The sequence below is a fragment of the Python bivittatus genome, unplaced genomic scaffold, assembly GCF_059951505.1.
Source record: "Python bivittatus isolate LINGU-HERP-01145 unplaced genomic scaffold, Pbiv_v1 ctg000160_np1212, whole genome shotgun sequence".
Classification (NCBI taxonomy): domain Eukaryota; kingdom Metazoa; phylum Chordata; class Lepidosauria; order Squamata; family Pythonidae; genus Python; species Python bivittatus.
The window spans coordinates 350,341-373,922 of NW_028277076.1; the positions used below are offsets into that span (position 1 = coordinate 350,341).

Here is a 23,582-nt window from a genome sequence, read left to right on the forward strand (position 1 = left end):
GGCTCCGGCCGCGTCGCGCAGTCGTCTGAGCCACGACGGGCCGGGCTGCGGCTCAGGGGCCCGGCGGGCGACGGAGGGAGCGAGCGAGCGAGCGAGGGTGGGAGGCGCCTCTTATGAACCGATCCAGCTTTATTCCGCGCCCGCGGCCCCCCGGCCGGCCCGCCCCGCCCCGCCCCGCCCTCAGCCGTCCTTGGCGGGCGCGTTCCGCGGCTCGGCCGCCTTGGCCAGGTTCCCGGCCTCCTTCTTGAGCACGTTGAGCAGCGTCTGGGAGCTCTCCAGGATCTGCGGGGAGGCGGAGAGGGCGGTCAGCCGTGGCGGCGGCGGGGGGGGGGGAGGCGCCGCCCGCGGCCCGGCCCGGCCCGGCCCGGCCCAGGGCGCGGCTCACCTTCAGGTAGGCCGCTTCGGTCTCGGCGATGGTCCGGTCGAACTCGTTCCGGGAGGCCATCTTGCGCGCCAGGTTCTCGTTGACGCGGGCCAGCCGCTCGGTCAGCACGCGGATGTCGCCCTGCAGCCGGCCCTTCTCCTCCTCCTCCTGCCGGATCTGCCTGCTCAGCTCGTCCCTCTTGCCGCACAGCTCCTCGATGCCTGCGGGCGGCGGGGCGTCAGGCCAGGCCAGGCCAGGCCGGCCCGGCGAGGAACTACGGCTCCCGGCATCCCTCGCTCCCGCCCGGCATCCCTCGCTCCCGCCCCGCCCCGCCCCCCTCCCCGCTCACACTTGACCAGCTCGTTGTTGTAGCTCTGCAACGCCGCGCCTTGCTGGGTCATCGCCGCGGCGCGCCCCGCTTGCTCCGCTCTCCTCTCCTCGCCTCGCCGCGCCGCGCCGCTCCCCGCGCCCGGCCCCGCCCCCTCCGCCGGCCCCGCCCCCGCAACGGCCGCCCGCGCGCCCGGCGCGATGGAGGTCTCGGCCGCCTGGCGCGCCCTCAGCACCGGCCTGGTGCCGCCCGCCGCGCTGGGGCTGGGGCCGGGGCCGGGGCCGGGGCCGGGGCCGGCGGCGGGCGCCGGGGAGGGCGAGCTACGGGCGGCGGCGGCGGTGCTGGCGCGGCACGGGCTGCTGGCGGCGCTGGAGGAGTGGCTGCTGGAGGTGCTGCAGCGCGACCTGCAGGCCCGCGTCGCGCCCGAGTTCTGGGGCCGCGCGGCCCGCCCCGGCGCCGAGCCGCCCTGCTCGCGGCGGCTGCTGGAGGCCTTCGGGCTGCTGCGGCGCCGCCTGCGGCCCTACCTGCGCGGCCTGGGCCTGCTGGAGGAGTGGGCGCAGGCCGGGGCGGGGCGCGGCGGCGGCGGCGGCGGCCTGCGCGAGAGGGCCGGCGCCCTGCTGCGCGCCGCCCTCTTCTTCGCGCCACCCGCCGCCTTCCGCGAGGCCGTCCGGCGCTTCTACGGGCGCAGCTTCCGGATCTACATGCGACAGCGCGGCGGCGAGGAGCCGGGCGGCGCGGGCTGCGGCTGCGGCGGCGGCGGCGAGGAGGAGCGCTGCTGGTGCCCCCTGGCCATGGAGCAGTTCCAGCAGCTGAACGCCATCCTGTGCGTGCCGGGGCGAGGGGCGGCGGGCGGGCGGGCGGGCGGGCCTGCAGACCCTCCCCTGACCCTCCGCCGCCTCGCCCCTCCAGCCACGAGCTCAACCTGCTCGAGCGGGTCAGTGCCGACGCCGTGACCCACGTCCTGCACAGGATGATCGAGGAGCGCATGGAGTGGCGCTGCCGGGGGGAGTACGAGCGCTCCTTCCTGGGCGAGTTCCAGGAGGTGAGCCGGGCGGGGCGGGGGGCACCCACAGGCGAAAGGGGGGACTGCCAGCCTGCTCCGCCTGGCCCCTCGCCTCTCTGAATTGCCCCGTTTCTTCTGCCCCTGGCCCAGTGGATCGAAAAGGTGATCGGCTGGCTCAGCAGGGTGTTTCTGCAGGAGGGCCCCGGGGCCCAGCCCAGCCCAGCCGCCAGCAGCACCCTGAAGCGGTGGCGGTGCCACGTCCAGAGGTTCTTCTACCGCCTGTACGCCAGCATGCGCATCGAGGAGCTGTTTAGCATCATCCGAGGTAAGCTCCACGCACGTTACGCTTGCCGGGTGCCTCGGTCCCTCCGTTTTCCTCTCCTCTCCAGCCGCGGAGCAGCCTGCCCACAACCACAGAGCAAATGCAGCACCGCACCGGGGTCCTCCAGATCGGCCTGTCTCCCCCCCCCCAAGTCCAGAGAGGGGAGGTCAGGTGCTTTTGAATCGGGCCCTTTCCTCGGAGATGTCGGTTTCAGAAGCTTCTCAGTGCCTGCGTTAAAGCTGCGATATCACTGAGGAGTTTTTGTAGGGATTAACCGTGCTCTGCCAATTGAGAAGCGCACGTTTCATGTACCATCCCGTCTGCTTCGTCCTTCTCTGTGGGAGCTTAGTAATAACGTTGGAATAGTTGGGTGACTGTTGCTTGCTGCGAGGAGGAGGGTGCAAAGGCAGGACCCTAAGCCCTCGAAGCGCAGCCGCTGGCAGTTCAATCTCTCCTCGCGGAGGACGCAGCGCAACAGCGGGAGTGTTTCTTCACGCTCCCTTCGGCTACCCTGGTTCTTGATGCAGATTTCCCAGAGTCAAAGCCAGCAGTGGAAGACCTGAAATATTGCCTGGAAAGGACCAACCAGCGGCAGCAGCTCTTGAACTCCCTAAAAAGCGCCCTGGAAATGCGGCTTCTCCATCCAGGTGGGCATTTCCACCCTTCTTTTCCCTGTGGGCCAAGAGTCATTGGCTCCTAATTACGGAGCTTCCTGGAGACCAGAAACTAGGCGCTTCCTCTCAGCCTTCCCGAGCGGGTTTCAGGCAGGCAGACCTGCTGCCTCCACGTCTAGCTCCCCCCTCTCGTCGTTTCAGGGGTGAACACCTCGGACATCATCACCCTCTACATCTCTGCCATCAAAGCTCTGCGGGAGCTGGACTCGTCCATGGTGATTCTGGAAGTGGCCTGTGAGCCCATCCGGAAGTATTTGCGGTGAGAGGGGCTGGTTGGCACCCCTGCAGCTGCTGCGGCCTGCTCGCTTCTGGCTTGCTTTCGGTGGCGTCGCGTTGTCAGGGCTTCCAGCTCCAGCTTGTGCTACGGACTGCAAGCCACTCCTCCTCCCAACAGAACCAGGGAGGACACCGTGCGGCAGATTGTGGCAGGTCTGACGGGTGATGCTGAAGGATCCGCTGACCTGGCAAATGAGCTCTCCAAAGCTGATCCCGTAACGCTGGAGAATGGCCCAGAGAGCGACGACGACGTCTCTGAACCCGAGGACTGGGTGCCTGATCCGGTCGATGCTGACCCGGGTGAGTTGGGGCTGCAGTGGGGAGAGGCTCTTGAGCTGCGACCAAGCGCCCTCTGAACACTGGGGGCCCATGGTGGGATCCTGGGTCCTGGTCTGAGGCACCTCTGGGGTCTCCCCGTGGCCCTTCCTCTCCCACCAGGGAAGTCCAGCTCCAAGCGCCGCTCCTCAGACATCATTAGCCTGCTGGTGAGCATCTACGGCAGCAAAGACCTCTTCATCAACGAGTACCGCACTCTGCTGGCTGACCGGTTGCTGCACCAGTTCAACTACAGCGCCGAGAGGTGAGGGGCCAAGCTGTCCAGCGGCTGGGCAGGAGTCCCCTGAGGCACGCTTGGAACTCCAGCATAGCTAGCAGAGGTGATCCTGTGAGCCGGAAGGCCGCCCGTCCCTCTGCGTTGCCCCCTCAGACTGGCCGCAGATGGGGAGACAGCATTCCCATCGAGGGCAGTCGCTGAAGAAGCCACTCAGAAGCCCTCCAGGCCAGCCGCTGGTAGATCATCTCCTCTGCAGAAATGCCAGCCATGACCCGAGGAGCAGAGGTCTCTTGGGCTTGGCAAAAGCCTTTGCTTCTTCTCACTTTAGGGAAATCAGGAACGTGGAACTGCTGAAGTTGCGCTTCGGAGAAGCCCAGATGCACTACTGCGAGGTCATGTTAAAAGTAGGTGGTCCCTTGTTAAAGGGTCTGCGGAGGCCACCCTGGTTCCTCTGAAGACTGATTTCGCTCAGCTGGAGGGGCCCAGAAAAAGGCCCCATTGTGGCCTGTCTGTGTCTCAGGCTCAGCAAGGATCTCACCGCTCCTCCCCTCTCTTCTCACGCAGGACATGGCAGACTCTCGGCGCATCAATGCAAACATTCGCGATGAGGAGCAGAAGCTGCCCGAGGAGGAAAGGCCCCCCTTCAGCCTCGTGGCCATCATCCTCTCCAGTGAGTTTTGGCCCCCATTGAAGGAGGAGAAGCTGGAGCTCCCGGGGCAGATCAAGGAGGCCATGGAGGCCTATGCCAAGAAGTACGAAAAGCTAAAGGTAGGAGAATCCTCCATCTCCAGGAAGTTCAGCCTCTGCCTCAGTTGGCAGCCAACCACGAAGGAAGCCTTCTGGTCCTGTCCTCCCTCAGGTTCTGCCTGGCTGCTCTTCTAGGGTTCGGCTGTTCCCATCTTCCTCTCTGTTTGCCCAGGACATCTCGTGATGTGCCTGTGTGTGGAACAGGCATACGGTGGCTGGGCCACTAGCCGGGAGCTTCTGGTCTTTTAGCTGAAGAACCATAATGCTCCCTTGTGGCTTCTTCACAGGCCATGCGGACCTTGAACTGGAAGCACCACCTGGGCTTGGTGAACCTGGAGGTGGAGCTGGCTGACCGCACGCTCTCCCTCTCGGTGTCGCCGGTGCACGCGGCTGTCATCCTGCACTTCCAGAGCAAGGGTAGGTCTTCTGGGTCCCATGAAGGCCTCTAGCTGTCTGCCCCTTCCTCCGAGAAGGAGAAAGGGGGCTCCCAGTCTTACAGGGAAGGGTGAAATCGCTCCTAGCAGCAGGTTTGGGGCAATCTGCAAAAAGGCCCTTAGAACGGTAGACGCCAGAAATAATAAGCTAGAATAGCAATAGAGGCTGGGAACCACTCAGAGTGAAAAAAGACGCCTTGCAGCGGACAGGCAGCTGCTGCTGCTTCTGGGTTGCCCCTTCCCCATCCCTCAGGCCAAGGTTTCCTGGGGAAGGGTTCCTACCAGGAGACCGTTCTTGCCTGCGCCGGGCAGGAGCAGGTCTGGGTTTCAGACCCTGCACCAGCCCCTCTGAGAGCCAATCTTGGGCGGAGGGGGGGGCTTGAGCCGAGGCCCTAATTGGCGCGTGCCACCTTTCCAGGCACTCGAACGTTGGAGGAGCTGAGCGAAGCGCTGAAGGTGCCAGCAGCCTCCCTGCGGCGCAAGATGACCCTCTGGCTGCAGCAAGGGGTGCTGCGGGAGGAGCCCCCTGGGACATTCACGGTGATCGAAGAGGAGCTGAAGGACCATGCAGAGAAGGTGGTGCTGATTGATAGCGACGAGGAGGGTGATTCGGCGATGGCCTCCCAGGCAGACCAGAAGGAGGAGGAGTTGCAGGTGCTAGTCCGGGGTGGGAGGCTTCCCCTAGTTGACCGGAGCCAGTCATCCTGTCTTAAGAAGCAAAGGCCAGAAGACAGCCCGGGTCTCAGTGCTGACCTTTGATCGATGGATCTGCCCTCGTCCTGGTGGGGGGCGCAGGATGAGTTGGCCTTCCAACTTGGAGCTGGGTGGGTTCCAGGAGCACCTGAGCATCAGCCCTGCCTCGGTCAGCAGCAACTGCTGCGGCTGCTGCCGTGTTCTGATCCCTGCCCTGGCGTTGTTTCCGCATTCTCCTGCACCCCTTTGCAGCTCTTCTGGACGTATATCCAGGCCATGCTGACTAACCTGGAGAGCCTCTCCCTAGAACGCATCCACAGCATGCTTAAGATCTTTGTGATGACGGGCCCCATGGTGACGGAGATCGACATCCAGGAACTGCAGGGTTTCCTCCAGAAGAAGGTCCGGGACCAGCAGCTCAGCTACTCCGGGGGCGTCTACCGCTTGCCCAAGAGCTGCAACTGAGGCAGGTTCCCCTGGGCTGCCCAACCCCTCAGGGCAGCGCGGGATGGGATGATGTGTGGGGGGTTCTCTCTGACTCTGGTCTGCTGAGCTGTCTTTGCCTGGGTGCGCATTGCTGCGAAGAGAGGGTGCGGTCACAGGGACCGCTGGACAAAGCGTTCATTTTTATTGATTTTCTGGTTCATAATAAAGTGGCTTCTATCTTAGCCTTTGGGGCCGTGATGTGTTTTTTCTCTGCTCTGTCGCCCGGCAGGTGAGTTGGACTGGCTTGCTCCCCCTCGCTGGCCCTGTTCCTGGCCCTGTGGCTGCATTTCCTTCTAGCCCCTCTGCAGGATGTCAGGAGAGACATGGCTGGGAGGGCTCCCCAGGGGAAGGGGGCCAGAAATACCCTGGCCTTTTGGCTGGATGATTCTGCCTGCCTTCTCAAGCGCTTTCTTGTGTAAGCATGGTGTGTTTCTCGTAGCACACGTGTCTGTGAGCTCACCCTTTTAAGTGATGTGATACCGGAGAGGCGGGGAAGGGAGAGGAGCTCTTGGGAGCTCCCTTTGCCAAGGGTCACAATGCTCTCCATCTCCACCTCGTCCCTTCCAGGGAATCCCTGGCGCTCAGCAGGGCTCTGGGAAGGAAAAGGTAGCCCACTTTGGTCCAGTGAGAGAGCACATTTCCCCAGGACCAAAACTTCTGTTGTTCATAGACGTGAGTCTCGGCAAAGCTTTTTTTAAGTCCCCAAATGCCCTGTGAGGTTACAAAGTGCTGATCACAGCTGAGTTGGGCTGGCAGAAAGGCCTGAAGAAATCGGAAGCTGGGGAGGCGGTGGAGGTCACCCCCTAAAGTCTTCGTTGGGAACCATTGAAGGTACGGGATACACTTGGCGAAGGAGAAAAAGAAGACATGGAAAAGGATTTGAAAGGACTGAAGGAAGGCGGCTGCCAATGGAGGACTTGTGGTGAGTGACCTGAGGCAGGGAGCGCTTTGAGGAATCATCGGGAGGATGGTGGGAATACCCATCTTGTACGTAGATGTTTTTTTGTTTCTCTAATCTGCCCCGAATGTTGTTAGAGAATTCCTGCCGTACCAGTTTGAATGGGAAGGAAAAATATTTGCTCCCCACCATGCGAATCAAATACATTTTTTTAAAAAAAGTAAGGCCGCCCCCCCAATGCTCCCCCCCTTTTTTTTTTTGCAGAAGGGATACTACAGTATAACCCCTGCTTCTTTTGGTTGCTGTTAGCAGTTCTAAAAAGAGACAGTTTGGAGAAGTCAGCACCCCGGTCTTCTCGCTGTACAGTGAGCAGAAGATGTTCCCCCCCAAAGAAAAAAATGGGGAAGTGTTTGGCATTCTACATATTTGTGTAGAACGTCTGCCTAAGATTTGCCCTGGCTTGTTGCAGCTCTGCTTCTAAAAGCCACCCGACTGAGAACCAGCAATCCAGAAGATACGCCGGAAGGATTTGCAGCTGCTCCTTCCGACAGCCTGGCAGTTGCTGCTGCTGGGCCCGGGGGAAAGGGCCTGTCCATCCTGGCCATTGGCTGGCAAATGTTCTGGGACCTTGTGATGTCACAGACACTCCCTGGCAGGTTCCTGCCTGGCTGGAGGCCTGGCATGTTTTCAGGGCTCCTTGGAGGTGGTGAGAGATTGGGCTTAGGGCTCCAGGATGCTACTGGCCTGCCTGTTCACCATAAGTGTCCTCTCCTTGCCTTCACGTGAGTCCAGAAGGTTGCCTTGTGGCCAGAAACGGTTCTCTTTGCCTTTTCCCTCTAGCAAGGGCTATTTTAAATCAGATCTCGGTCTGTCAGACTCAGCACAGGCCTCTCTTCTGGAGTGTCAGGCGGGCCTCTTTGCTACCTGGAGGTGCTGAGAACTCAGCCTGGGTTTTTGTGCTTGCAAGGCTCAAGTAATGGTCCTGACTGTCTAGCACAGATTTGGGGCTGGGGAGCCTGTTCAGGCCTGTGGCCAGACAAGCTGCAGAACATTTGGGCTCTACATCTGGTGTACGTCTGTAGCCCTCGTAGATGTTCAGATGCGAGGAGGTCATTTCTGTAAGCAGCCTACAGCCAGGCTGGTTTCAAGTGGTTAGACAAATTGTACGAGTCAGTAAAATGAACAATACGTTTCCATTGCTGTCTGTGTGGGAAATTCTTCCCGCCCTCTGCTCAGCCTTAGAGGCCCTACTGTTCTGCCCCTGTGTGGATAGAATCACTCAGAAAAGATACGTGGAATGGAGGGAGCAGAAAAGTTGGAAGAAACTGGGTTTTGGCTTCTCTGCTGGCAATTTTAAGACAGTTGCTGGGCACTTAGGGCTGACCCAGCTTCAGCCTCATCTACAAGGGAGGGAAGCCAAGAACAACTGAAGGCACAGATGACGTTATTTCTCAGGGGCAGGCCCAGGTGCCTGTTCCTTTGGCCGCTGGGGGAGCTCTGCTTAATATCCCAGGCTGCGAGGGGATTTTGCCCTGTAGCTGGTTCCCATGCCTGGTGAAATCTGGGACAAAAGGTCAGCCAAACAATAATGCTGGGTGACACACGCACGCAAGATACTGACTCGGGGCAAAATCCTGACTCAGGATCGCCGTGGGAAGAATACGGGAAATACCTCCCACGTTCTTTTTTGCATTCAGAATTCTTCCTTTGATTTGCAGTGAGAATGAGCAGGGTAGAGGCCTCAAGAGCTCATCTAGCCAATTTTGAGTTCCACCCAAAACAAAGAAAGAAAATAGTTGCCTCTCCTAAAGTTGCCTGGAAGGAGGAGGATGACGAAGAAGAAGGATCTGATGAGCGGATCGTTCGGAGAGCTGTGAGGAAGGTGAGGATCTTTGGAACGGGCACTTTTGAGCACTCGTTGCAAAATGCCCACCGTTGCAAGGCCGGTTGTGGGGGCTGCAGGGAATCTCAGTGCTCCCAAATAGGCAAGTAACGGTGCCTCAGTTTTCCCCCGCACTGTGGGGGCGATAGCACTGGCAGGAGGGTTGGCAGGATGACTGAGATGATGGAGTCGAATCATTCTGAGGATGGGTGTGTCTTTCCCCTGGTAACAAACATGGGTGGGTCAGGAACATCAAGCAATGGCAAAATAAATTCTACATCCTTGGGGGGCTGTGAACATACAAGTGTGCCAAGTGAAAGAAAAGTACTGCCTCCGAGTAGCTCTCGGAGGCAGAAAGACATAGAGCTAAAGAAAGCTTAGCGTAGTTTGTGTAAGAGGGTGAGCGCATCTAAGATGGGAAATCCTGTCTAAGCAGATGACACGGTATGAACGTATAACAGAGTATTATCATCAACAGTATCCAGAAGACGCTGAAGAACACAGGGAAGTTGGCCATCGGCAAATCTCCATCCCTGGTAAGCGCCTCTCCCTCCCTGTCCGTGATTTGGGGAGGGAGGACCTTTGCATCCTTTTCCTCCTCTGGGTCTGGAGAACCTGGTGTGGATTCGTTCTGACGCTTGGAGTAGCAGGAACGAGAACTGGGCTTTGCTCCACTGAGAAGCAAGACGAGAACTTGCTGGGGAGGGTGGGAGGGGCGTTTCTGTCTCTTGCCACCTAGTTCCCCAAACTGCAACTGCTGGCGGTTGAAAGAGGGGGAGCCTGGATCAGTCCATGGAAGAGTTTGTGTTTCAGGAAAGATGGGGGTGGGGGTGCCCCTCCCGCCTCTGATTGTGCTTCTCCTTCCCGTCCTAGTGGGGAGAGCTGAGGCCAACTGCCCTGAAGTACTGGCGAGAGGGACCCTGGCAGCGATTGTGGCTGCCTTAGCTTTCTTGGGCTTCTTTTCCACTTCTGTTCTTCTGGTGGTGGCGGTCTGCGTCTTGCGGCTGGTGGATAAGCAAAGGTGGGTGTTGCAGGCCGGGAGGAAAGGCCTGGCCTCCTGCGGCTGTAGGGTCTCCATCCTGCTGCTGCCGCTGAGTTGCAGAGTCCTCCTGGGGGCTAGGACCACCGAGTCGTCTTCCCGTGGCTCAGCTCAGGTGCATTTCTGCGATTGCTGCAAGCAGCAGGGAGTCCACCTCCCTGCTCTTTGCCCTCTTCCAGACGGCATGTGTGTGTCTGGGGATAAACTGGTTCACAAGTGGAGACCATTGAGCGAACTGTGCGGGCCAGAGGACTCTTTCCAGGTGATCCTGCAGCCTGGGTGACTTTTCCAGGGTTCCTGTGCCTCCATCCCAGATTGTCCCTCACCAGCATTTTTGTGTCTTTTCTCTTTTTGTCTCAAGGAAAACAGGGAAGGAAGGGAAAACAGGCTATTCTCCTCCTAGAAGATCTCTCCCTCCTATCCCGTAAGCGATGCAGGCCAAGCCAGAGGTGGTTGCAGGTCCCTGAAGAGGGCCATGGTCTGGTCTCCCCTGTTCCAAGAGCACAGCTCCTCACACTGATTTTGGAACGGCAGTGGGGTAGCTGTGAATTGCTCTGGGTGGGGCAATTGAAGCGCCAGATTTTAGAAGTGAAGTCTCAGCTGAATGCTTCTAAATCCATAAAGAATATTTACCAGCCACCCAAGTGTTTTGTCTGTTCAGATGGCTGGTCCTCATCTAAAGTTTGGTCTGAGGCTTCAGATGCTGTAGGACCTCTTTCTCCCATAGGCCTCAGGGAGGGAGGGAAGGTGTGTGCAAAAGTTGGGCGCAGGCCCCTTTCATTCTTGTCTGTGCTTCTGCTTGCAGACCTCCTCGTCCAGAGCGTACGTACATGACCGTGAAACCACACGGCTACGAACGCCGCCAGCCAGCCACCCCGTGAGTAGCAGTTCTTGGCATTTGCTTCAGAGGAACTTGGTTTTAAGCGGGGCTGTTTCTTTTACAGTCCAGACAAAATGAGTGGCTGTTTAGCTATCCCAGAGAGTTACAGCTGAGTGGAGATCCTGCCTTGGTGCACTTGTAATAACCCCAGATTGTGTCTGATCTGTGTTTGATTTGATGCAATCACAGCTCTTGATTAATCCAGATTCCTCCCTTTCTGCCTTTGGCTGGCAGATGCATACAGCCCTCTGTGTTGGATTGTGGTGCCTAGTTCAAAGGTGGAGGAAGGAACGAGTGTTGAGAAGCTGGTCCCTGCTCTGCCCATCGGGCAAGTTCCACTCAAAGCACTGAAGCGCATTCTCTGTTCCCTCAGGTGTGCCACCGAGGGTGCCTACCTGAGTGCCGATGAGCTGAATCCTGGTCCCAGGTGGGTCAGAGAGAGAAGATGGGAAGGTGAGATGGGGCGGGTCCCCAAGGAAGACAGCATCTCTTCTGCGACCCTTTCAAGGCTTTCTTGGTAGCTTTTAGATCTCATTTAGGCTGCTCAGGGGAGTGGTAGAAATGCTGTTTAATAGTAGGCAAATCTACAGAGAAGGGCTTGCTGAATAGCAAAATACTGTCCCTGATATTCAGGGACCTTGTGGGGCACGAGGGAGGACCTCAGCCCCCTCCAGAAGCTGGTGGAGTTTTTCTCCGGCTGAGGAGGCTCTTTCAGCATGCTCGGGGCTGCTGCTGAGAGGCAGAGCGCCCCTTGAACTGCTTAGCTCTTCTGCACCGTGAAAAGTCAGACGCTGCAGCCGCTTTTTTATCCTCAGCTGGAGCAGAGGAAATAAGTGGAAGCTTCTTAGCTCAGGCCACAGGTCTCTTCAGTCAGCAGCCAAGCGGCAGTTCCGCTCCAGCATCAAATTCCTCCGCTTCCTAATCGAGATGCGGTTGCAGAGTTAGAGTTAGCAAGCGATCACCAGGGCGCCTTCTCTGCTGAACTGGGCGCCACCAGGCGGGTCTTAGGAGTCATGTGGAAGGCCAGCTCCACAGCCCAGCCACCGTTCATTGCGTTGTTGCTTTAATTTCAGAACTGTTCTGAATCGCCACCACCAGAACATGAACGTGTCACCGCGACCCAAGTCAGTAGGACAAAGACAGCATGGGGGCTGGGAAAACAGGGCGGGCGGGTAGACTCGTCCTCCACCCGACAGTTTCTTGCCCCCACTTGCCGTGTGCAGAGTTTATTTGCTCTTTAAAAGCTGGGAGCAGACAACTCGCTCTGGGCTTAGGACTTGTCCTGAAACCCTTTGGGCAGTTGCCTCTCTGGGTGGCCCAATGCTGGAGCAGAGGTGCTGCCTCAGCGCCAGGCCTTGCAGTCCTCTGCCCCTCCCTCCTTGGGCACTGCAGTCGTTTCCTTGTGCTTCCAGGTCCGCCCCGGAGGGCGAGTATGTTAGTCCTGAAAAGCTGCAGCCCTGTTCCATGTAAGTAGAAGGGATCCCAGGATGAGGTTTTAGGGGGGTCTCAGGAAATGAGTCAGCAGCGAAGGCGCTGCTCATCCCGTTTAGGACTTGTTTTAAAAAGGGATCGCATAAGGTGACATCATGGAGAAGAACCTGGAAATTCTCACTGAAAGTTTTTCAGTGTTTCCTTGTCTGCAAATGTCCCTAAACCTTAAGAATGGCTTGTGTGCGTGTGCGCATGTACCTACGAATTGCTAGGTAAACATCCTGTTTGCTCTGCTCATTAGGATCCTGTTTAGATCCGGACTACCTAATGGCATGGGAAAGTGGATGGGGCGTGTTTTTATTTGAAGCTTTCTGCTTCCCAGCTGCACTGGCAGCTTTAGCCACGAGAGCTTAGGGCTTCCATGTCCAGTAGCCACACATTACGGAGTTTGTTGGTGGCCCAGGGGAGGAGGAACCGAAGTGGGACAATTGGGTCTTGGCCCCCGGGTGCCCGGTTGACTGCTCTCATCCAGCAAAATCCATTTGTATTTCAGTCTTCCCTTGGCAAAGAAGTGTGTGACTGTGGAAGAGTCTGACCCCGCAGCCATGTAAGTGTGGAGAACAGGTCTTGTGGGACGAAGGAAGCATTCTCTCTTTTGGCATCTTCCTCCTGCAGAGGACTATAATGGACCAGTAAATAGAAGAGATGCCTGGGAATTCTAGCATGGCCATGTCAACTCGGGCCTAGCGGGGAGGGGGCTTTGTGCATGAATACTGTCTCTGTGAACCTTTAGCCAGTGATGAAAGAGCAGCCTGAGGCTTGGCAACTCCTGGAGCTGTCTGATCAGAAAAAAGAGGTGGCCCCTTGATCACCCCCCGCCTCTTTGCAGCTGCCCACCCTGCTAGCTGAGCTGCCTCCCTCGCCGCCCCAGGGAAGGAGACCGGAAGCTCTAAGCCAGCTCCTAGCAGGGGTTCTGCCTGCCCAGCACCCTCCCTCACAGGATGTTCTTTACCTTTTTCCCTTCCCAGAATGGGAGGCTCTCCAGAGATTGGGATGACCCCTCGAGGGTGAGTTAGCATTTCCTGGGACTGTGGGAGATGGTGGGGGGGTCAGCTGGCCACGTAAGGCTGCGTTCAGGTGGCCAGGGTTGGATTAGCTTCCTAGTACGGAAGATTAAGATGCTGAGCCTCAGGATTAATACTCAGAGCTTTGTAATCTTTTGAAGTAAATGGGCAATAAAAGTATCAGTGGAGAGATTCAGCACGCTGTCTCATGGGAAAGTTCAGTGTATTTGTTCATAGCAGAGACTTCGTTCTCTTTGGCAAGTTGAAGAACCTTGAAAAGATAAGGGTTGCTGGACCCCAGCTGTTAAGAGAACGCAGGCCTGAATCTTGATGATTCAGTGTTGTAGGAGCAAAAAACCCCTGAAGTCTTGTTTATTTTATCTTGAGCCAGATTTGCAACTTCTGTGTTTAAAATGTTTTTCCAAAATGGTTGGGAAAAAAAGGCAGTTCACTTTGACATAAAGTGGTAAAGAAGGAACCTCAGGTTTCAGGGTGGGGGAGGAAGAGGGGGAGGGTTAGCGTACCTACTGAAAGTATAGAGTGTAAACAAAACATCCCATGGTACAAAAGCTGACTCATCATGAAAACACTTGGTGTGTTTGTGCGCATACGTATACGAATGAATGCATGTATCTATGGGATAGAGTGCAACACTTTCTTTCGGTGTAATGCTCTGATATGCTTGCCAAACTCTTCCATCAGTTTGGAACTTGCTTCTTGTCATGTGTTAAGAGAAGAAGGTGGGCTAAGCTCCATTACTTTGTATCAAACAGCTAAAACACGTCTCTGTGGTGTTTTAACTACCGTGTCCTTGGACAAGGTGGGACTTATCTGAGATGCATTGGGTAATGCAATCAGATTTCGTCTGGAGGCCTTAAATGTGCAAAATTATTGTATCTGCCCACTGCTCGTTTTGTGTGAAATGTGAAAAAGCAGCAGGCACCAACTCACCCTGGCCTTTGTTTCTCTGTCTCGCCGTGTGACAGACGCGACAGTCATATTTATGAAGAAGTGGAATAGGAGAATCACCACGGAGACGGTCGGCTGACGCGCTGTATGAACTTCTCCATGGAGGCCTTGGGCTGCAGAATAGCCCTTCGGCAGGGTACCACTGGGACCTCCTCTGGTCTTCCTATTAAACCGTGCTTTAATCCCCCTTGGTCCATTGGTTTTGCTGAGTACACCACAGAGTCCCACTAGTCGTGCGAATGTTGTCTTGGCTTGGAGTGCCCCAGAACGTAAACGTTGCCAAAGGCACGGTGCCCTTCATTCTGCAGCCCTCTTCGCCGCCGCCACCACCAGCAGAATAGCCTCATCCTGGGTTCTAAATTAACTTCATTTAACATCACGGTCAAAAAGGAAAAGTAGTATGTTCTTGAAATACAGTGCTTTTCAGAACAGAAAATACGGCTTTATTAAGTTTGAAACTGAACTGCATAGTTGATGAATCCTGACAGGAAGAGTTAATGCCCACGATTGCGGATCCCTGGACTCCTGTTCCGACCCATCAATTGGCACTGCTGCCTGGCCCGCGCTTGGCACCGGAGCCCTTCTTTGGCACCCTGGCTGCTGTCTTGGCAGGAGATGAGGGGAGTGCAGTTGGGGAACCTGGGAAGGGGAGCGTGAGGAGGGGAGAAGTGGGCCCGGGGTCTCAATCTCCCCGCAGGGGCCGTTCGAGGAGGACTCTGGGGCGGCGGGCGGGCGGTCTGTACTGTCTCGCCTCGCCTCGCGAGAGGATGCTCGCGGCTGCCCCGAGGCGACCGGGCCCCGTTGCTAAGGAGCGCCTTGTTTACGGCGTCCCCCGCAACCGCCCCGCAGACAGCGCAGCGCGCGGGGAGCTTGCGCTCCTAACGTGGCAGTTAACGTAGTCGCCGTAGTGAACGGGTTCTCCCGCGCTACCTGCGCGCGGGCGTTTCCTCTGCGACCGTTACTAGGAGACTCGTCTCGTCCCAAAAGCCAATTAGGGGCCGCTATCAATCATTCAAATCACCCAATAGAGGAAGCCGCTCAGACTTTTCAGTTGGGGAGGGAACGGAGATCCAATGAGAAGAGGAGGAGCTTCACCCGACCGTTGTAACGTTCTAATAGAAAATTGGAGGGAGAACGTGCTCGCGCTAAAAACGTTCAAGCGTGGGCAGGCCGTCGGTTGAGACTGGCGTCTTAAGCGCCCAATCAACAGCTCAGACCGAGCATTTTCGTTCAATCGCCGCCGGCGAGGCAGATGACGGGTAAGGTGGAGTGAGGTTGAGACGACGCGCGCGGCCACGCAGTGCCGCCCCCTTTCTTGCGCCCCCTATATAAAGGCGTGTCCGTTACCTTGACGCAGCTAGTATTCGTCGTGCCGTCGGTGGTGCTCGTCCTGCCGTCTGGACTGGAGAGAAGAGGCCGCTCCTGCCCGTCAGTTCCGACGCCATGAGGGAGATCGTGCATTTGCAGGCCGGCCAGTGCGGCAACCAGATCGGCGCCAAGGTCGGCCGACCTGGCCACGAAGGAGGAGGCCGGGTGGGGCTCGGGAGGCCGCCGCCGCCGCCGCCTCGTTCTCATCGCTCTCCCCGCTTTCTCGCCCTTAGTTCTGGGAGGTGATATCGGACGAGCATGGCATCGACCCCACGGGCACGTACCACGGCGACAGCGACCTCCAGCTCGAGCGCATCAACGTCTATTACAATGAGGCCACCGGTGCGTCCGTGGGTGGGAGCGCCTCTGGGCGCGTGCAGAGTGCCTGCGGCGCTCGCTGGGATCTCGTCGGCGCCGCCGCCATTTCTCTCCTAGCGAGCGGGTCGTGGGACGGGGGTGATGGGGCCTGTAGTCCTTGCCCCTAAGCCGAGGAGCCCGAGCGAAAGCCGCCTCTGCCCCCGGCCCCGAAAGCGGGGGTGGGTTTGGGTCTCGGGGCCCTGCTTCCACCCGGCCGTGCTTTGCTCTCGGGCGCTCAGCTGCTTTTCCTCCGCAGGTGGCAAGTACGTCCCTCGGGCTGTGCTGGTGGATCTGGAGCCTGGCACCATGGACTCCGTGCGCTCTGGCCCCTTCGGGCAGATCTTCCGCCCCGACAATTTCGTTTTTGGTGCGTAGCTCCCGCTTGCTGGTCAGGCAGCGTGTTTGCAGGAGGGGGTGCCATGGGGGGGCACCGACCGGCTGCCTGGACAAGCGGCCTTGGTGCTTGTGGTTCTGCGCGTTGGGGAAACGCAGGCACTTTTGCCTGAGAAAGGTAGAACAGGGTCGGCTCAGCGGTTCCGGAGCCTAGATGCGGGGCCCGCCCCTGGGGCATCAGAGTTTCCCAAATTCTACATGTTTCAACTTTTGCTTATTGGCACTGGACAGTTGGAAGTTAGGAGATAAAGTCACCGTTGACGCGAGAGTCGTTCACTTGGGCGATGATGATTTCTTTGGAATGAAATTCTTTCCTGGGGAGGGATGACTCAGGCAGGTCTTGTTAAAGTACGATTGCCAAAAGCCCTGTTTCATTTGTGGCAGAGCGACAGGGTGTGCCCAAGCTCGAGAGCGAGGCTGGCACGTCATTTGTGTTTCAGCCCTAAATGTGTGAAGAGCTGCACGACCTGTACAACAGTGTGAACTTGGAGTTCCATAATTTCAACATGTTGGGATATAACCTCGTAGAGCCAAGGTCGCTTACGGACTTTACTGGCAGCACTTGGCCAAACTTAGGGTCTCTGAAACTCTTGCATTTCTATAATTGGTTTGGTAGTTGGTTTAAATGATTGTCCTTGTTCGGTTGAAGGGGAGCCGCCCTTGCAAAAAGGATTCCGTGCATAATTCCCGTGGCAGAGCGTCAGGGGTTTGCTTAGCGGGCACTCATTCATTCCCCCACTCCGCCTCCTTTGCAGGTCAGAGCGGAGCGGGCAACAACTGGGCCAAGGGCCATTACACGGAGGGGGCGGAGCTTGTTGACTCTGTGCTCGATGTTGTGAGGAAAGAAGCCGAAAGCTGCGACTGTCTCCAGGGTTTCCAGCTCACGCATTCCCTGGGGGGTGGCACTGGCTCCGGCATGGGGACACTCCTGATCAGCAAGATCCGTGAAGAGTACCCAGACAGGATTATGAACACTTTTAGCGTTGTCCCCTCCCCCAAAGTGTCAGACACTGTAGTTGAGCCCTACAATGCCACTCTGTCGGTCCACCAGCTGGTGGAGAACACAGATGAGACCTACTGTATTGATAATGAGGCCCTCTACGATATTTGCTTCCGGACCCTGAAGCTGACCACTCCTACGTATGGCGATCTCAATCACCTGGTGTCAGCCACAATGAGCGGGGTGACCACTTGCCTGCGGTTCCCGGGCCAGCTCAACGCTGATCTACGCAAGCTAGCAGTCAATATGGTCCCATTTCCTCGGCTCCATTTTTTTATGCCTGGCTTTGCTCCGCTGACCAGTCGTGGGAGCCAGCAGTATCGTGCCCTGACAGTGCCTGAGCTCACCCAACAGATGTTTGATGCCAAGAACATGATGGCAGCTTGCGACCCCCGTCACGGGCGCTATCTCACGGTTGCGGCAGTTTTCCGTGGGCGAATGTCAATGAAGGAGGTCGATGAGCAGATGCTGAATGTTCAGAACAAGAACAGCAGCTACTTTGTGGAGTGGATCCCCAATAACGTGAAGACCGCTGTCTGCGACATTCCCCCCCGTGGCCTCAAGATGTCTGCCACTTTTATTGGCAACAGCACAGCCATCCAGGAGCTCTTCAAGCGCATCTCGGAGCAGTTCACTGCTATGTTCCGCCGCAAGGCTTTCCTGCATTGGTACACTGGGGAGGGTATGGATGAGATGGAGTTCACTGAGGCAGAGAGCAACATGAACGACCTGGTCTCAGAGTACCAGCAGTACCAGGATGCGACAGCTGAGGAGGAGGGTGAGTTTGAAGAAGAAGCGGAGGAAGAAGCAGCTTAAGGGCCACACCTGTACATTCTGTTTAAAGGTGTCACAAACTTTATTCGTTCCAGACCTCTTCTCTGTTTCTTTGTGCTGCGTTTTCTTTATGTCACCTGTCTGATGCTGTACAGACATTAAAAACATTTTCATCCTGTATGTTGTCTCCGCTCCAATTCGTCATAGTAAGCTTTCCGGGTGCTGTTGCCAAAAGTTAGGGCATAACTTTGCCGGATAGCTGGGGAGAAGAAATCCAAGTGAGCAGCCCTGTGTGTTCCAACTTGTTCTTTCTGACATGTGGGAACACGGTAGGATTGAGCGGTAAGTCAGAGGAGAAAACAGGCGTAAAGGTTTAACAAACGCTGTTCTGTGCTATGCTTCCTCTGGGTAAAAGTTTAGCAGGCAGAAGCAGTTACAGAAAGATTTCTTTTTACAGGTCGTATGTCTTGAAAGGTTGCTAAGGATCTTACTGGCTGAAAGATACACTAAACTTGTTAAGTGGTGCTATTGCCCTCTATGCTCCATAACCAGGACTTGGCAGGCCAAGCCAAAATTGCAGCTGCTGTCTGACCTCAGCTTGTTCAGTTCTGTGTAGCCAGAGGCAGCGGTTTGGGGGAGAGGCTCTGGGAGTAAATGTGTTATTTTGAACGGATCTCGCTAGAGGGGGGGGAGAAACTTGTCTTAGCTTGAGAAATTCCATGACTTACTTGGCACAAACCCTGTGTAGAATGGGACCAAGCCGCTGCTGGTGTAGATCTTTGTGTTAGGCCAGTAAGTGCGGGGCAGGCGCTGGCCAAAGCTGTACATGGGATTTCTCAGCCGTTCCTGGGGAAGGATGAGCAGGTGTTAGGAGAGCTGACAGCTCACTTTGGGGTCTGCTAAGTTTGGTCTTGAAGGACCAGATGCTCTACCCCCCTGGCTGGCTCCGCTGCGCAGATGTATTGTTGCAGGGATAAGATGGAAGGGTTATCAAGCTGGAACCCTGGTCTAGGATTCTGCCCTAGGGTTCCAGAGGTAAGTGGTTTCTGGGGACCAGCTTATTTGCCTCCAGGAGGTGTCAGTGCCGAGGGTTCTGGGCTGTTTTAGGAGGAGGGTGTGCTCAACCCCCCCCCCGCCAAGTATTACCTGGTTTCTATCAAAATTGTTCATGGCATCTTTTACTCCCTTCAGGTAGTTGACTCCCATAATCCAGGTGAAGCACGGGATAAATCCAGCATATCCTGTGAAAGAGTCCAGGGAAGTGAGAGCCTTGACTGGAAATGGAGCTGCTCAGGCCCTGAGGGTGTGGATGCCAGAGCCGCTTTTTGCTCTCTCTAGGCCCAGAATAATGGTGGGTGTGCGGCTGTGACTTTTTTTTTTAACCAATCTTGCCCAGTAAAAGGAGAATCAAAAGGGGACTGAAGGTGAAATTGGGCACCTCTCTGCTCTTCCCCAAGTTACACTCGAGCTCTTACAATTCCTGGCCACCTCATCAGCATGTCTGGAGGGCATCGGGCAGAAGCAGGCGTTAACACTCCCCTTCCCAGCTTTGCATGCTGGGGCTAGTTGCCCAAGAGTGGGGGACTGGCTGAGGCATCTGGGGAAGGCTTGGGGCAGGGAGAGGCAGGCTGTTAGCTAGGAAAGCTTTGCTTCATTCCTCAAGGTTTTTTTTTCCCAGAAGGAAAAGAGCCTAGTGTGTTTCAGTGTGCTTTTTCCGATCCTATTTCTCTAAGCCTTGTTAAAGAAGCAGGACCTCTGATGTTCTCCCAAAGAACCCTGCGGAGTCCTGATCCTGCAAGGCCCACAGTGACTGAGCGCTCTGTTGGTGTGATTGATTTGGGAGGGGGGAGTCTGAAGATAGGAGGCAGACTTGGATAGCACAAGTCTACCGGTAAGAGATTCATCTGATCATTGCCAATAGTTCACCTGAGATGGCTTTTCGCTGGATGAGGTTGGGCAGATCCAGCTTGGGGGTCCGATCAAACCGCCTGACATCAACCGTTTCCGTTGGCAGTGGCAGAGGCACTCCTTCGGTCCTGGTTGGCTGAGACCCAAAGGAACAACCACGGAACAGTTTTGTCTGACTTCCTCCAGTAAAAATGTCACTACCTTTCAAAGCAACTGAAACCAGTTCTAAACATCCCATCTTGGGCTAGTGAGTTCTTTTGGCTAAACTGTGCAAAAAAAGGTGGTATTTGGTCAGTCCTGATTTCCCTAGCCTGGAGTGTTGTCAGGCAGCCCTGCTGGTTCTTGCATTATAGCAGTGCTTCCCACACCTGGGTAAATTGCTGAAAATTGGGTAAAAGTGGTTTTTCTTTGGGTAACGACACATGAACCAATTACCCATCGCATTTAAATTGATTTAAGTAAAAAGGACTTTCTGATAAGCAGTTTTGGGTAACAAAGGAAAAAGTTTGGGAAGCACTGCATTACAGCATCAGATGGAATTCCCATAGCTCCTGTCTGGACCAGCATTGGCAGACTGGGTCCCATGGGTGCAAAGAAAGTATTGTTAGAAAGGGCTCCTCTTGCTGGTATCATGGTCTGGGCAGATTCATAAGGAAATTGTGGCACCCTCAGGGTTTTAGGGGTAACGAACTAGCACTTAAGACTCCCAACCAAATGTAATGTGAATGCAGTAAAGTGTGTCAGTTAAAGGACAAACGGTTTGCACCCCCCAGGAACTAACTACTGCTGAAATCAGGCCCAGATCTCGACTGCCATTTTCACCCCAGCTGCGGACGGGAATCTCCCCAGGAGAGGAGGGGAGAGCTAGGGGCTCTTTTCTGTGGCCTGCTCATCGCAGAGCACACAGCCCTGGAAGCTGTCCATCTACTTAGTCCATTTCTGTGCACATACCTGATCAGCTCCTGGGCGGCAAGGAGGCCCCTTCCAGCCCTGCCCGCACACCAAGGACATGCCAGCCTTACAAGGCCCTCGGCACTCCTCCTGACCACACACCAACGCAATGTCTGGATGGCACAGAAACCTCTGGTCGCCTTTCGGTGAGACCAGCTGGGAGCTGGCTGTGGCTGCAAACTGCCTCCATCCCGGCCCGCAAGCCAGCCGGATGCCAGGATGGCAGGGGGTGACCTTCCTCTGAGCTGCCCGTTGCACTGAATCGGCCTCTGTCCATGTGGGAGGATGGGGCAGGGGAAGCCCCCTTGGCAAAGGGGGCTGGAGGTCTTGACCTGGAATAGGAAAGCAACCACAGTAGGGTACAAAGCCTGGAGAGGGAAACAAAGGGAGAAGACCAAAATCCTGAACGGGGAAAGCAGCTGGGAAAAACCTGCTGTTTTCAACTCTTCTGGGGCCAGCAAATGGTGGAGGAGGGATCCTGGCAGGCTGGCCCAGGGATGGGACCTACTAGGCAGTCGTCCTCCTGCCGGGTTCTTTTTTGCAAGAGAGTCTTTTTGGTGGTAAGATAAAACTTCTCTCTGTCAATTTCTGTTATTTAGGCAGTTGTGTAGTTCTGACTCTGTGCTGCTGTGCCACGATTCAGAGCTGTTACTTAGTTCAGCTGGAGCAGGAGAGACACCAAGGAGTCTGCCCCCAGACCCACAAGAGCCTATTCCCACTCGGAAATGGCATGGGAGCAGAGCCCAGCCTTTTACAAAAGCACGTGGCGTCGCTCTGCTAGCTTTCCCCGAGATGCACACCTGTGTATCCCGGGATGTACGACTGGAACTGATCCATCCTGTCTTGCCCAGGGAGTTTTTGCTGGGTGAAGTCTTCAATGAACTTGGGTCTTTTCAGAGGTGCGAGAACAGAGCACGGGCTCTTGCGGACTTCAGGGTCGGTCAGCATTCTGGAGGTGGTTCTGCCATAGCTTTGCCCAACATGGTAGCGGACCTGAGGGTAAAAGCCCCCATATCTTGGGAGGCACAAGCAGGTAAAAGGAATGGAATCCCCAGGTTGGCGTGTCAGAAAAAGGGCATTCATTTAGTATCAGTAAAAGTCGCCTGGCACCAATATTGTGAGGGATCTGCCATGGCAGGTGGTTTGGTTTAGGAAATCCATAAAGAATCTTAGGGGCCTTCCCTGAAAGAGAACGGAAAAGGGATTGGGAGAAATGGCGGGAGAAAGCCCACCTGGTTCTTAAGTTAGAAAGTTTTCGTGATGGGCGCAGTTCAGAGAAAGGAGGAATTAAAGGGTCAGATGGAGCACGCCTTCCGGGAGACTGGCGTGTAGCTGGCGCACTCGGGGATCAGCCAGCCTTCCTGCCTCTCAGTCCTAGTGTCTGGGCACTCGGGGGTATACTGCCTCTGTAGGTGGAAGCTCTGCTGGGAGACTGGCATTGCTTGGGCGGTAACGTTAACTCATGCTTCTTCAGCGGCGGAAGGGCCTCCAGCCCGGAGCCCGCGGACTCACCCAGGGATGTAGTACGGGTCCTGCGGGAAGAAGCTGCATTTCTGAGCGGCCGTCATTGCGGGTCGGCGCTGCTGCTTCGGGCTTCAGCTTACAAGAGCGGCTGGCCGGCTGGCCCCCAGCCCTGTCGCCCAGGTGACCATTGTGAAGCGGCCTCCTGCCTCTGCTTTAAGCCAGGTGCGCGGGAGCGGGCGCCCCAGCCGGCCCTGGCCACCTGAGGCCTGCGAGAGGCGAAGGCCCCGCTCCCCGTGATCGCGGAACGGCTGCCCGCAGGGGCGCCCTAGGTCGGCCTTCCTGGGCCGGCTCCGAGAGGCGTTGAGGCCGGAGCTGGGCCAGGCGGGTTTTGTCGGGCCACGAAAGCGGGGGCGCCGCGGACAAGCGGCTTCTGCGGCGCGGCCCCCTCTGGGCGCCTTTCCCGGCCGGGGACCCGCGCCTCTGCCCTGCTCGCGGCGGCCGCGAGGAGGCAGCCAAGGACCGCGGTCGCTGGCGGAGGTGCCCGGGCCCCGGCCTGCCTCGCGGGGCCGTTGTAGCCGGGACGGGCCGCGCGAAGGTTCCGCCTCGGGGTTGCTGTTCCCGGGGGGGGCCTTTTGAGCGGCGCACCGACGGGGCCCAACTTCCGGCGGCCTGGCCCGGTGAGGGAGCTCCGCGAGCGGCCCGGGGAAGGCGCGGGAAAGGCGGCGCGGCCCCGTGGCTTCGGGCGGAGGGCCGGCGGGCCTGGCCGGCGGAGCGCGGGGGATCCGCTGGAGGTGGGCGCCGGAGCGCGACCCCGACTGCGAGGCTCTCCCTTGTGCACCTTTCTCCGGGGGCGGACAGCGCGCGGGGCGGAACGCTGGAGGCCGCGGGAGACCAGGTAAGCGCCCGGCTCGCCCCGCGGTCCCCGCCTCGCCCGCCTCGCCGCCAGTCCCGGCCCGCCGGCCGGCCCTTCCCTCGGCCGCGCTCGCTTCGGCGCGGCCTCCTCTCCGGCGGGTCGTCCCGCGGAGGCTCGGTCCCGGCGCCCGGGCGTTCCACCCCGCTCCGCCAGCTGCACTGCGCGGCCTCGCGCCTGCCCTGAGGCCGCTTTGAGAATGAGCCGGGGGACGAGCGCTGGGCAGGAGGCTGCCCTCAGAGCGGCTCCCTCTGGGACTGGCCGCCGGGCGCGGGAACAGGAGCAGGACGGGTCGGGCCGGCGGGTGGCATCCCGTACCGCCACGGTCGCAGGGCCCGGTCTGCCAGGATTCCTCCCTCGCGGCTCGGGGCTGCGCCACGGAACGCCCTTCCTCTTCGTATGAGGAAGAGCCAC

General features: G+C 57.4%; 6 protein-coding genes across 12 annotated transcripts in view; 4 read left to right on the top strand and 2 right to left on the bottom strand.

Moving 5' to 3' along the window:
- Positions 1-62: 62 nt before the first annotated feature.
- SSNA1 (SS nuclear autoantigen 1) lies at positions 63-853 on the bottom strand. Its single transcript, XM_088146785.1, has 3 exons — positions 714-853; positions 386-585; positions 63-282 (listed from the first exon to the last, which is right to left on the bottom strand). The coding sequence occupies exons 1-3, from the start codon at positions 763-765 to the stop codon at positions 181-183; spliced, it is 354 nt and encodes a 117-aa protein (XP_088002911.1). The 5' UTR covers positions 766-853; the 3' UTR covers positions 63-180.
- A 39-nt stretch (positions 854-892) lies between these two features.
- ANAPC2 (anaphase promoting complex subunit 2) lies at positions 893-8,571 on the top strand. 4 transcript variants are annotated; one of them, XM_088146775.1, is made up of 13 exons: positions 893-1,515; positions 1,602-1,734; positions 1,846-2,020; positions 2,545-2,664; positions 2,833-2,950; positions 3,086-3,267; positions 3,406-3,547; positions 3,849-3,924; positions 4,085-4,288; positions 4,555-4,684; positions 5,120-5,355; positions 5,647-5,860; positions 6,110-8,571. In XM_088146775.1, the coding sequence occupies exons 1-12, from the start codon at positions 893-895 to the stop codon at positions 5,857-5,859; spliced, it is 2,352 nt and encodes a 783-aa protein (XP_088002901.1). In that variant the 3' UTR covers position 5,860; positions 6,110-8,571. The 4 variants fall into 4 exon arrangements, with proteins under 4 accessions (XP_088002901.1, XP_088002902.1, XP_088002903.1 ...); XM_088146776.1 differs by having other exon boundaries at positions 6,551-8,571; XM_088146777.1 differs by having other exon boundaries at positions 6,712-8,571.
- On the top strand, positions 6,663-14,230 carry LOC103063802 (uncharacterized). Of its 2 annotated transcripts, XM_007427047.3 has the most exons (12): positions 6,663-6,802; positions 8,497-8,660; positions 9,139-9,196; positions 9,534-9,681; positions 10,061-10,123; positions 10,505-10,576; positions 10,953-11,006; positions 11,653-11,703; positions 11,992-12,045; positions 12,564-12,617; positions 13,039-13,077; positions 14,061-14,230. In XM_007427047.3, the coding sequence occupies exons 1-12, from the start codon at positions 6,748-6,750 to the stop codon at positions 14,092-14,094; spliced, it is 846 nt and encodes a 281-aa protein (XP_007427109.1). In that variant the 5' UTR covers positions 6,663-6,747; the 3' UTR covers positions 14,095-14,230. The 2 variants fall into 2 exon arrangements, with proteins under 2 accessions (XP_007427109.1, XP_025021712.1); XM_025165944.2 differs by lacking the exons at positions 13,039-13,077; positions 14,061-14,230 and adding an exon at positions 12,900-13,033.
- Positions 14,231-15,386: 1,156 nt separating this feature from the next.
- On the top strand, positions 15,387-18,115 carry TUBB4B (tubulin beta 4B class IVb). The gene is made up of 4 exons (XM_007427050.4): positions 15,387-15,543; positions 15,645-15,753; positions 16,025-16,135; positions 16,917-18,115. Exons 1-4 carry the CDS (start codon positions 15,487-15,489, stop codon positions 17,975-17,977), a joined length of 1,338 nt encoding a protein of 445 aa, XP_007427112.1. The 5' UTR covers positions 15,387-15,486; the 3' UTR covers positions 17,978-18,115.
- Positions 17,791-22,807, bottom strand: CIMIP2A (ciliary microtubule inner protein 2A). 3 transcript variants are annotated; one of them, XM_088146782.1, is made up of 7 exons: positions 22,307-22,807; positions 21,595-21,809; positions 20,795-21,126; positions 19,862-19,979; positions 19,082-19,176; positions 18,664-18,781; positions 17,791-18,194 (listed from the first exon to the last, which is right to left on the bottom strand). In XM_088146782.1, exons 1-7 carry the CDS (start codon positions 22,360-22,362, stop codon positions 18,106-18,108), a joined length of 1,023 nt encoding a protein of 340 aa, XP_088002908.1. In that variant the 5' UTR covers positions 22,363-22,807; the 3' UTR covers positions 17,791-18,105. The 3 variants fall into 3 exon arrangements, with proteins under 3 accessions (XP_088002908.1, XP_025021715.1, XP_025021716.1); XM_025165947.2 differs by having other exon boundaries at positions 20,795-21,162; XM_025165948.2 differs by having other exon boundaries at positions 21,595-22,807.
- EXD3 (exonuclease 3'-5' domain containing 3) overlaps positions 22,623-23,582 on the top strand; it is a gene marked incomplete at its 5' end in the record, with an annotated part of 51,590 nt that continues 50,630 nt past the window's right edge. Inside the window, one exon of the mRNA XM_088147261.1 lies at positions 22,623-23,153. Coding sequence (XP_088003387.1) covers positions 22,623-23,153 — 531 coding nt within the window. The remainder of the gene's footprint in view (positions 23,154-23,582) is intronic.